Source organism: Megalobrama amblycephala, linkage group LG3 (assembly GCF_018812025.1).
Source record: "Megalobrama amblycephala isolate DHTTF-2021 linkage group LG3, ASM1881202v1, whole genome shotgun sequence".
Classification (NCBI taxonomy): Eukaryota; Metazoa; Chordata; class Actinopteri; order Cypriniformes; family Xenocyprididae; genus Megalobrama; species Megalobrama amblycephala.
The window spans coordinates 42,193,656-42,206,504 of NC_063046.1; the positions used below are offsets into that span (position 1 = coordinate 42,193,656).

The 12,849-nt window shown below is 36.2% G+C and overlaps 1 protein-coding gene and 1 long non-coding RNA gene across 3 annotated transcripts in view; one reads left to right on the forward strand and one right to left on the reverse strand.

The window, feature by feature from the left end:
- Nucleotides 1–154: 154 nt before the first annotated feature.
- Nucleotides 155–2,742, reverse strand: LOC125265360. Its single transcript, XR_007184250.1, has 2 exons — nucleotides 1,758–2,742; nucleotides 155–679 (listed from the first exon to the last, which is right to left on the reverse strand). It is a non-coding gene; the product is annotated as an uncharacterized LOC125265360 (long non-coding RNA).
- A 3,399-nt stretch (nucleotides 2,743–6,141) lies between these two features.
- LOC125265361 (phosphofurin acidic cluster sorting protein 1-like) overlaps nucleotides 6,142–12,849 on the forward strand; it is a 57,553-nt gene continuing 50,845 nt past the window's right edge. For both annotated transcript variants that reach the window (XM_048185504.1, XM_048185505.1), the window contains exon 1: nucleotides 6,142–6,599. In XM_048185504.1, the coding sequence (XP_048041461.1) occupies nucleotides 6,451–6,599 (149 nt within the window). In that variant the 5' untranslated portion in view covers nucleotides 6,142–6,450. The remainder of the gene's footprint in view (nucleotides 6,600–12,849) is intronic.

Consider the following 12,849-nt stretch of genomic DNA (forward strand, 5'->3'; position numbering starts at 1 on the left):
AAACCTAGAAGTAGGAAGGTCATTTTAAAATGTAAATTTATATTATGGAAATTTTAACAATGACAAACATTTTTGTAGTTTTATAGAAATTAATCTTTGTGAGTGTAAACTTTAATATGGTTTAAAAAACCTTCGTCATTAATCTCAAACTACTGGAAATATTGTGATATTTATTATTCTGTATGTCTGCTATCTCTGAATAGGGTTTTTATTTACATAAAAATTAAAGTTTTTTTTCTAAATGGGTTGATGCCTTTGAGGTCTGCGTTGACATGCTCAGGCCAGCAGGGGGAAAGCGAGAGGCCTGTCAGGAAGTCTTACCGTCACCTGATGTCTTGGATTTGGTTTGACCTACATAAAACTTTCACTGCCACTTGACCTCAGCCAAGAGCAAACAAACATGCTTTCTCAGACAATAACGCACTCATTTCCCTCGAAACGCCATCTGAATGAGCTGAAACATGCTACACCGATGGGAAAGATGCCACATTCCGGACGTCTTCTGAACAGTGACTTCATTTTAAAGGCTCCAATATCATCTCAGCCCTTCTATTGTTTTGAGGATTCTGATGAGTAAGACATGAAGGATTCCTGAAATAAATCTTGTTAAGGACGGTGTGCTGTTGAAGCGGCTTTTGCACAGCAGTCACGCTCACATTTCCTTATGGAAAGGACATTTCTGCAACAGAAAAAAATGCTTTGGTAAATCATAGTTATGAAAAAAAAAGTCAATATTCTGACATAAAAAGACACTAAATCAAACATGACAGTAGAAATTATTAAAACAATTATGACAAAGTTGAAATTATGAGCTAAATCATTTATGACAGTTATATTGTTATACAAGTCATAATTAACTTTTTTGCATTGTCATAATTTCACATTTTTATTATAATTTTAACTTTTTGTTAATTATATCTCAATTTCATATCTCATAATTTAGATTTTTTTCATAATTATGATTTAGTATCTCAATTTCAACATTTTATGTCATGGTTGACAATTTTAAAAGTTAAAATTATGAGAAGTCAAGCATGACAAAAGTCTAAATTTCAACTTATGTTAGAATTTTGACTTCTATCAATAATTTTATTTTAATATCTTATAATTTTGGCTTATGTCTCGATTGACTTTATCGCATAATTTTCACTTTTGTCATAATATTGATTTATGACAATCTCATAATTTCAACTATCAAATTTATGACTCAATTTTGACATTTTATGTCATTGTTGACTTTTTGTCTCATAATTTTGACTCATTATTATGATTTTTTTTTGAGATCATAACATTTAAGTCAAAATTATGTCATAATTTTGACTTGTGACAATTATGACTTCTTTTTGACTTATGTCATGACTGACTTTTTATCTGATAATTTTAACTTTTTTATCAGAATTATGACATCTCAATTTCGACATTTTATGTCATGGTTGACTATTTATGACTTTGTGTCATAATTTCATCTTAGTAACTCAGAATTTTGACTTTAATGTCATAATTATGACTTTTTATGTCATTATTATGATTTACCAAAGCATGATTTTTTCTTTGTGGCAAAAATGGCATTCCATATACTTCAAATAAAATCTATTCAGACTAACTTTTCATATTCTTAGACTTTAAAGAGCAGCACTACACTTTTGCATGACTAAAATTGTGATGCAAACCAGTAAATCCAGCGTTTTCAAAGCCAGCTTGTAATGACTCAACTAATTAGTGGTTTGATTTGAATACCCACAGGCGTAGGTGCTTACCTTCCGTTTCAATTGTACAACATTGTCAGCGTCCTTCAGGCTGCACACATTAAAAGATGAAGTCATAAACACAATGAAAGCTGGAGGCTCACACGCACACACACGTCTCTCAGAAGAAGCCCAGCTGTGTCATGCATTGGTCAGCATCAGCTGGGTCGTGTTTCTCTATATCAGACACCCACAGGGGTTAATGAGTCTGATAAATATAGAAGTGCTTTCATCACCAGCCTCCGCATGGGTTTCCCACTGCCTGCTTACTGGACAAATAATATCCCATTCGCCTGGAACTGTGTGACTAAACAACTATTTTAAACAAGTGAAAAACAGAAAAATGTGAAAAAAAAAAAAAAAAAGTGAGAAAAACTATTTTAACGGTGCAGTAAGCGTCTTCTGAGAAACACTGTTGATATTTTATACCAACCCAAACAAACACTCCTTCATTGCTCCACCCACAAAAGACATAAACATGCAAATGATGTCTCTTCATCATTGCAAAAGCGAAAAATAAAGCGAAAATGACAAACAAACGACAAGAAATATCAAACAATGAACATACAAGAGTATATACAAGCAAGAGTTGGTTTTTAGTCGCCAGCTCCAGACAAAAAATTACACTCAAAACTGTACTGTTACTAGAGCTAACATTACAACAACAGCACATCTTGGTTTTGTGAAACATTAAAACCACCCTCAGCAACCTTTTGTAATGTCTCTCTAGCCCTACTTCATTTTTTTATGCGTAAACTAGTGTATGCACACAGTCGAACGCACAGCCTTGCAAAGTATACTTCATTTGACTCGTACGCGTACACAGGCGTTCGACGCATGCACAGTTTTGAGCAATCTCTCGCTACAAGTTACAACTTATGTAAATATCTTTGTATTCTTTCATGCCAGAGTTGTACAAATGAGGGTACTTTCTAACCTCTTCACACAATCTATTACAGGCCACCATTGTCGCTGTAGCTTGCATGCGTCCAGTCTGTTCTGTTTATGCAGGTTTTCTTCGACTACCTTTTGAATCGACGCACCCAGGGCACGGTTGCCACCCTGTGGATAAACTAATTACTGCAAAAAAAAATTTAAATGCACATGTACGACCTGTACAAAAATCTGGCTGTGCGTGTAGAGTACGCATGTACTCTTCTGATGATGAAATTCACGTCATGAACACTGTACGCTGACCCTCGTGTACAAGTAAAAAGTGAAGTGTACTGAGAATCACGATTTATTGGTTTCAAATAGAGATCATAGAGATCGCGATTCTCCCACGATTCTGAATAGACAACTAAACAAAATAATGTAATTTACTAGAGGTTCTGACAAAATATTAATTGCTGGACTCTAATTGCTGGAAAATATTTAATTAATTTGAAATAATTATTTTAAAAAAATGGTTTTGAATGAATTCAAAGACTCATTAATAAATATATATATTTTTTTTCATTACTGGATGAATCAGTGTTTTTGAATGAATCTTTTGAATGATTCAATGACAAATACATTTTTTGAGTCACTTGTCGCCTCCTAGTGGTGTGACAATGTAATTGATACCATTATTTGAAGTGCCAAGTTAGTTTTGGTGGTTTGCTCTATTTTTTAGGATATAAACACTGATTTCTATTGCTATCATGTAAATCAGTGTTTATATCCTAACTAAACTTTTATCTCAGTACTTCTGTGATAATTTGAATATTTGTAACAGAAATAACTACTGGTTCAAAACTGTTCTCAGTGCGGCAGCACAAACATAGATTTCAATGTTACGATAGGATTTTGTGAATCGTTGTCATTAATAAATAAGATTGTGTGGATGTGTGAATTGAGATCTTTTTTAGATTAATCGTGCAGTTCTAGCTTCAGCCATCTCTCTTTCCACATTCTTTCTTCAAATCTCCCACTTTCTCTCTCTCCTCCCCCATCATGAATAGACACGCCCCTTACTGCTGATTGGCTACAAGTGTGTTGTGCTGCTCTGTTCAATCCACTTTTGAACAGCGGTTCTCAGAAATTGCTTACTGCACCTTTAAAAGTAAAGGCTCTTATCGGCATTGATTGTTCCATATAGAACTTTTTCACATGCATGGAACTTATGGAAAGGTTTTAGTGGAAAAAGGGTAGATTATTTTTAATGTTCTTCACACTAGGAAAAAGTGGAACATTTATTTTTTAGACTGTATCTACTTATATATACTTTCCAGCACATGCGACTTGGCTTTTATAATCTCAGTGGTGGCTTGTTATGACACAGGGGCCGTTTCTAATTGACCTTCGCGTCCCATTCCTCTCTGTCCTGATGATGTGGATGTGTGTATTAGGACAGGAGAGGATCAGTGTCATATCTATAATCCGGGCTCATTATAATGTTGCTGACACATGATCACATTACCAACAAAGTGCAATGAAGTTAGCTTTGACCTCAGATAAAACGTTGTTTAACCTTGCGATGGGTTGTATGTTTAATCAAATGCATGCAAATTATGGACACTTTGACTTGGAGTGACTAATTAATAAACTGCATTATAGCATAGACAAGTTCAGTGTCCCGTTGAAGGCCCTTAATACGGTTCATAACAAATTTGATATCAGTACCGATATTTAAAGAGCAATTTAGAGAGCTGACAGATAGATAGATACATACATAGATAGATATATACTTATTTTTTTTTCATTTAATAATGCATTAAATAATTTAATAATGAGATGTACAGAAAATTGTTTAATTTAAATTGACAGCTATTTCACAATATTTAGTAAAATCTGCAAAAATATCTAAATATATCATATAAAATATATCAAAATATTCATTGGCAGTGTTATGTTTGAGACTGATATGAAGGAAACATTTCAAAATGCCATAGAAGTGGACAATTTTAATAAGGATATACCTGATATCTACAAATCCATCAGACATTAACAAACTCTAAAACACGTCAAACAAAAGCAGCCATGGAGTCATGAAAATGAGCTTCCTGTTGTTCTGAGAAACTCAAATTTGACCCACATTGAAAATCATCAATAATTCATGAATTCTTAACTGTTTTATATGCTCCCAAAGAGCATTTGAGAGAAACTATAATGTTTTAACTGAATATTGATGGAGTAACACAATTGGAGGTGAAAACATGAAACCAAAAGAGTTAATATCAATCACTTTTGTATTATTTTGTAATATTTAACTTATTTTTTATCAATGTTATTTGTTAGTGAATGCTGAATTTCTTACAGCTACAATTTAGCTCATGTTTAATTAATAAATAAATCTCCAATGTGTCTGGAACAGCAAATATGATCACACTTTATACATCCATCACAACAAATTCATCCCCTCCACTTACACAAAATCGTTTGCTGTGGAACCACAAGTGTTTTGAAAAGTGCTGTTGTGGTTTTTGATGTCATGTAGTGTTTTAAGAGGAAATTGCATCCAGAATAGGCCTTGTGCTCTGTGGTTCCTTTAAATCACATCATCTATTTAAAGGGATAGTTCACCTAAAATGAAAATGTTATCTTCATTTACTCACCCTCATGTTGTTCCAAATCTGTATTAGTTTCTTCCTTCTGTTGAACACTAAAGAAGATATTTTAAAGAATGTTGACGGCACCCATTGACTTCCATAGTATTTTTTTTTTTTTGTATGGAAGTCAATGGGTGCCGTCAACTGGTTACAAACATTCTTTAAAATATCTTCTTTAGTGTTCAACAGAAGAAAGAACTAATACAGGTTTGGAACAACATGAGGGTGAGTAAATGATGACAATTTTTTTTTTTTTTTTAGGTGAAATATCCCTTTAAATGCGTTCGGGATATAAGTGTCTGCTGAATGTATAAATCTAAATGTAAAATAAATTATTTCCATTGTATTATGTTGTACACTGTACAATTTGTTTATTTGTTTATTGTTTTAGTTTATTTTAATTTGTTACTTTCAGTTTCTTTATTATTAGTGTAGGGGACAGTTTGCCCGAGGAGCTTAATATGGGGCAAGTGAAATAGGCCCATTGTTCGATCAAAATAAACAAACAAACAAGCAAATTAAGGAAAAATTAAAAATTGAAAGGCCATAACGTCTTCAAATATGGGTCAAATTTGACCTGTAAGAACCACAAACTGAAGAGATTTTTAAAATAGTTGAATACTGGATATTCAAGAAGCGTGAAAAATCTCTAATTTCAGATTGTTTTTGTAAGAACGCAAACTAAATATTCCCTTGTGGTCAAATATAACAAGGCAACAACAACCGCAAGCCGCTAAAATCTAAATCTTAATATATTCTGCTTTTTCTCATTTCGCACGATCAAAAACCCGAGATGTGTCCCTTCGTCAACCTCTCTCTCTCTCTCTCTCTCTCTCTCTCAAGAAAAGGCAATGAACAAAAAGGGTTAAAACGGTTATGAGGGCTCGTCTTTCACAAGAGGCGTTGCTCTTCGACAGTGGCGCTTCTCTGCAAGGCAAAAAAGAAATTTCCGCTTCCTGCACCGATAAACAACTAACGCAACTTGAGAAACACTAGCAGCGAGTTTCACGGCGAACATCGGATCCAACTGCAGCGCTGCGCGCGTCGCGATCGCTACAATTGAGCCTCGGTCCTCGTGGACGGATGATTGTGGTGCAGTAGAGGATCGACGTTCCGACAACAGCCGTTTTATTCGGGTTTTCTCTCATTGTTTTCAAACATAAGGTTCCTCCAGCATGTCGGATCGGGGAGGGCTCCCGAGGACTGGAGGCGTACCGTCTCCGCAGCCCTCCAAACCGATGGCGATCACCTCAAATCGGCCGGTGCACATGAACCTGTACGCCACCTGGGAAGTGGACCGATCGTCCCCGAGCTGCGTGCCGAGGTAAGGCGCCTGTACACCGGGGAGGGAAGCAGCGATCCACCGCCGGATAATGCACAAGGTTCAGGGCTTTTACTTGACATTTATCTACAAACCTGGAGGGAATACGGTTGTATATAATATATAGGTGTAATTAATGAATACATTCAGGGTAGACAGTTTTCAACACGATATATGTCGCGGTTTGCAGCAAAAGCGATATGAAGAATGAACGGTGGCTCAATCTGAACACGACAGTGCGGTAAAGACAACCAGAGCAACTTCTGCTTAACAAAGAGCTGGAAGTGAAATGTTCAGACATGCAGGGGCTCATGTATTGTATTCCAGCCTGTCAGTGGTCTGGATTATTTGTCTGGAAAGCTGCAGTATAGCTTCCCAATCTGCTGTTCAGGAAAATATTGGAGAAATTGATAGATATATCGACCGATATTGCTTTTTTTAATGTCCCGTACTGATACAGGTAGGCTATTGTTATTCAGTTCAGTAAAGTTCAGCTATATTTTTTGTGTGATTATTGTTCTTATTATTTTAATTTTTTAATATTATTTCTCCAAATTATGCCATTTATCACTAGACCCAATATTGACAATCTGAGAACCGATTAAAAGTTGGAAGGTGAGTATCAGGAAAAGATCTCTTCCCATTTAATATAGAGTAAAACTAGTTTATCCTATTCATGCATTGTATTCCATCCTGGGAATAGTCTGAACTATATGTTTGGAATGTTTATTGGTGTAACAGTTGCTAGAAATGCTAGGATAGTAATGTGCTATATGTAGAGAGGGATTCATGCAGTATTCTGAGTTGGGATTGGTATGGAACTGGTCTGGGATTCAGCAATGGTAACTGTAGAGCTTGCTGTGTTTTATTCCAACATGGTGTTCTGGAAAATATTGGATATAATTTTTTTTATTAGTGTTGTTAATGTAATTTTTTTTTTAAATGATATAATTATTATTATTATTATTACCTCACAAATTATGCCATCTTATTGGTAGACCCAATATTAAACGATTGAGAACCGATTAAGCTGATTGTGAATATCGGGGGAAAAATATCTCTCCCCACGATTGGAGTAATGCTAGTTTATCCTATTCATGCATTGTATTCCAGCCTGGGAATAGTCTGAAATAGATGTTTGGTTTGGAAATTTGCATTGTTGGGAATATATTGATGTGGTAGATCCTGGAAATGTTGTTTCAGTATTGCAGGAATTCATATGTTGTATTACTGAAAATAGTCTTGTATACATTGGCTTGGGATGCTGCCATGGTAACTGAAGAGCTTCATGCTTTGAATTCCAACCTGGTGGTCTGGAATATTTTGCTGTCATGTGGTAATCCTAATGCCGGTTTAGAATGTGTAGAGATTCAGGCATTGTGTTCTAAATTGGGAATGGTATGGAACTGGTTTGGGATGCTGCCATGGTAACTAGAGCTTCAAGCTTTGTATTCCAGCCTGACACCATATTTGATCAGGTGAACATGTATGTGTCAACGTTCGAAACAACTGTACTCCTTTGAAAACCAATACTCCCTGTTGTTTTCTGCTGGAGTTAATATCGGCTACGGATACAGACAACACGGACACGTGAAATGGCTGCCCATTGAAGCTAATTGGTTTATTTGTATTAAATGCGTATTGATGGAGCAATTGGGATAGATCTGAGTTACACAGTATGTGCTTGTTTTGCATGGCTTCATGCTGCTTGTATTGACAGGAAACTAAAAATACACCGAAATATTGATCGACTTGTTGATGTTTTGTGTTTGGCCGGAGCTGATGGCTGTATTCAAAATGTAATGCATTAGAAAAAGAGCAGAGCGCTCTTCTTTCCACTACTATCATCTTGCTCGGGACTGCTATTAAATATTAATGTGATCTTGTTTTATGTCTAATTCAGGTGGACAATAGCCCTGTAACTCACCCCAGCTACTTAATTAGAACTAAAGATGGCACAATAGGCGGCACAGGGCACCCGTGTGGCACGTGTCTGATTTCTGACTGTGTTCTACGTGTTTGTGAGTGTGTAAACGTGTGCATCTTTGCGTGAAAACTGGGAATAGGAATGGGAATTGACGAGCAGTAACAGCACAGTAACAGTTCTTGGTTCAAACTGGACATAATGATAGTAATGACTCACAGTTCAGTGAATAAGTCAAGAACCGCTTTGGGCTCCTAAAGCGTTGTAAGCCTGAGTAGATCATGGCAATCATTGGCACTAATGGTCTCTACTTTTGGAAAGACAGATTCAGACCAATAATCCAAGAGTTCAAGTCTTTTTGACTGACTTATTTAAAAGAACCTACTCTTGAGAGTAATCGTTTGGTGATTCTGACTACTATTGATTGTGCTGAATGCTTGTTGACGTAACATTGGTGTAAGAATGCAGCTGTTCATAAATAGTTGGAGGGCTGGGTTTTGACACAATTTTTACAACTCGACTCGATTTCTATTAACATGCTTTTGATTCGATATCAGTTATGTTGGATGTAGTACATGGCAAATTTTCTAGAGGAAAAAAATCTCAATTAATGCTGTAAACTACACGTGGGAGTCAGATGGTACTACATTACTATAATATAGAAGGTTAAAATTAACTTATTTATATACAAACACTTAAATTACACTCAATGATGTTTTTTATAATAAATAAAGTTTAGAATTACATAATCATATTTCTACTGTAATTCATTTTTTGAAACATAAACATTTAAATTGTGGCTGTCATAACTGATTCATTCAAACATGCATTAAATATTGAAGAACATTAAGAATTATAATGAATATGTAACATGCATATATTTATCAGAATAAGTTCATTTTTCTAGCTGACTAATGAGTTTATGGTCACTGAATATGTTTTTCTGAGGTAAATGTGACGTTATGTGACATTGTTTACAAACTGTTTTATTGGCGTCTTTCCATGGTTGAAACACTGATTACTGACACTGCGATTACACGAGACATGATACGGATTTCGGTAGGTTGTACTCTATCTTTTAACATACCTTCAGATGTTTATTCATGTTTATTTCACACTGTAACTGTTATTAAAGCAGAGGAGAGGATTCACTTCACATGCGCTGCGTACTGCCGCTTCTCTTTAACTGAGGTGCTACAGCGATCTGTCACGCCACATTAAAGAGCGCCAAAACGCTTTATTTTTTAACCTCATAATAAGATGGATGTTGTTTGAAATCTGAGACTTTGCTTCATATCAAAAGTAACAAAGCACAAAGATTATTGCGATTTATTGGTAAGAGGCACGCTACATGTTCTGTTTACTAATCGATTCTTGGGATTTAAGAATCAACATCGGTTCGTAAAAATGAGAATCAATTAAAATCGAGAAATCGATATTTTTTACCCAGCCCTAGTTGGAACCAAATAATTCCACTCCATTTTCTTTTGTAAACTGAACCTGTTATGAAAAAACGATAACTATAGTAGCGTCCACACCAATGCATGATAACATTCTGTTTATTATAAGTATGATGCAGTTATTTTTTCATCTACAAGTTTAAAGACCTCTGGTTGGCTGCAATGTTTTTATCAGCTCAAAAAAATAGTTTTGAAAGTGATCCCAACTATATTATTCTCATTGTTATTGTTATAATTGTGGTGTGGACTGTGCTATTCTCATATAATTAGAATGATTAGTAAAATGTTATATGCTGAAAAAATTGGCGTAAGTCAGATTTACTTGACCATTTTTACTCAGAAATTGCTTCACAAATAATTATGACGAGCTCCAAGTAACACGTTGAATTATTGGAAATTCTGAAGTAGAAAAACTAAAATGGTAATTTCTTGTAAAACATACTCTTTGTTTTATTTACAACTTTGAAAAAATGATGGTTATAGTTGTCATCCTTTTTGTGAAAGGGCTCTAAGAATAGTTCTCGATTCCCAACCCTGCAAGTGACTGTAGCATGTAAGCTGTCATTTGTATCTGCGTATCAACCGTTTTGTTGTCCCAGGTCTGTCAATTTGTCTGATATTTGTTAAGATAAAATCCCTCTTTGCAAAAAACCCCTGAGCGTCTTTTGGCAGCTGAATCATTGATTGGTGCCAAAGGCCAGCGGGAAAACAGATTGACACCTCATTCAACACAAACAACAACAACAACACATTACATCAAGCCTCATGCCATTATATTCACACTTCTGTCATACACTTCCCTGTAAAACCTTCAATATAAGGATGTAACCAAATGTTCAGTAATGAAGAAGTTTAGTCTTTGAAAAAAACACAATGATCGACCACAAACATTGATGTCACTGACACCAAAATGCCATCGATTCTCACATCTGTAGCTAGGGACTGAACGTAACACGTCATTTCTGAGTTCTTGACAGGAACATGGGCTTGGTGAAAGTGAGCTTGAGCTTCACTGGTTTTAATTTCAGTCTGTTCCTCACACAAAGCTATCATATGGCTTTATTTGATTTGGAATATAGTGCACAAGCCATATGGACCATTTTTATGGTTGTTTTTTGTCTTTTATTGCAGATTGACAGATGTGATCACTATGAAAAGAGCTGTGTGAGGATTCTTATCTTTAAAGGGGACCTATTATGCCCTTTTTCAAAGTCTTGATTTCGTTTTTGGACTTTACTAATAGGATTTCATGCTTGAATGTTCAAAAAATGCCTTATTTTTCACATATTTGACATTGTTGCAGCACCTCTTTTCCTAGTCTGTCAGTAACACTCTTTTTAGTTCCTGTCTCTATGAAGCCCCTTCTTCCAAAAAGCGCATTGTGTTCTGATTGGTCGGCTGGGCCAGTGTGTTGTGATTGGTCAAGCACTTCCAGCATGTTTGGGAAATGTCACACTCCTTACCATAGCCTTAAGTTTCACTACTATCTAACTCAACCAGCCCCCTCCCCCTTTATTTTGCATTTGTGGGAATTATTGGTAGGAATAGGGTGGGAATTATTTAAATGAGGAATATTGTTATGTGTTCATTCCTGGAAGAAAACTCAAGACTACAATCAAGGCTTTGCAGGCATTTTTAATTAGCCTGACGTGGTCATACTCAATTCTAGTCAGAATATGAGTCTGATACTGCTCCATTGGGCTTTGATTATGGGGGCGTATTTCAACCGATCCAGGAAAGACCTCAATTGGATAGACCTACAACCAATCAGAGCTACAGAGTAAGTGACGTATGTTGAGCGACGCATAGTTGTCAACAGAACTCTTCTTAGCGACCATCGGGGCCAGCTGATAAATCAAACTTTTGCCGAATCCCGTAGGAAGGACGGCAAAGACATCTTTCCCATCGACAAATGCCTTGATCGCGGTCCTCTGTTCCTCTTTTAAAATTAATGCGCTGTCGATATCTTCTATAACGGACGCGATGGCGGAATCTACACATCTCAGTTCTTCAACAGCCATCATTGTTGTAAACTAATTGACCTTTCGCAAAGTCTCGCCCCCCTTAGTTACTGTTGCTTTGTCCGACAAGCCGTGGCGCTGTCACGCCACACAGAGTGGAAAATACATCGCGGAGCAAAGAAGAAACTGACAACACATCGACAGACGAGACAGAGCAGGTTACTTATGATATTAAACAAAGTCCCAGCTTTCAAACTGTGTAGTTAATAAAAAAAATTCAAACAATAAAAACCGTTTTGTGGCTCTTTAATGTGTTGTGACCATGATCGTGACAGATTGCTGTAGCGCCTCAGCTCAAGAGGCTCGTTAACCGATCATCTCTTCCTACTAGTCCATTTATAGCATCAAATAAACATGAATGAACATGAGAATGAATGTTGTTTCAAACGCGGAAAGACGTCAATATGCACAATTTTTCAAGTTTAACTCCACCGATGTTAATCTTCTAACTCCTGACTGCTTTGTTGGACAAAATGGCGGATGCGGCATTCTGATTGGTTAGATCGCTTGTCAATCAAACTCCCCAAGCGCTCTTTGATGACGTAGGTGGTTACGTAACCGCAGATAGCCTGTCCATCATCGATTAAAGCCCGCCCTGGCAATTTGATTGGCTCGGCCTTCTGGGAGCCGAGCATAATTACTCCACAATGGATCGAGTCCAGACCGAACTTCCCGTCCAAAAAATGTTGTGGGCGGGGTTCGGGCTGGCACCCAGGCTAATTTTTAATTCTCAAACTGCAACAATTCATACAAAAAAAGGAAAAACATAATAGAACCCCTTTAAAAAATAATGTTATTTTTTTAAGTCAACTATTCCTTTAACTTGAAAACATTTCTCTTCATATTGA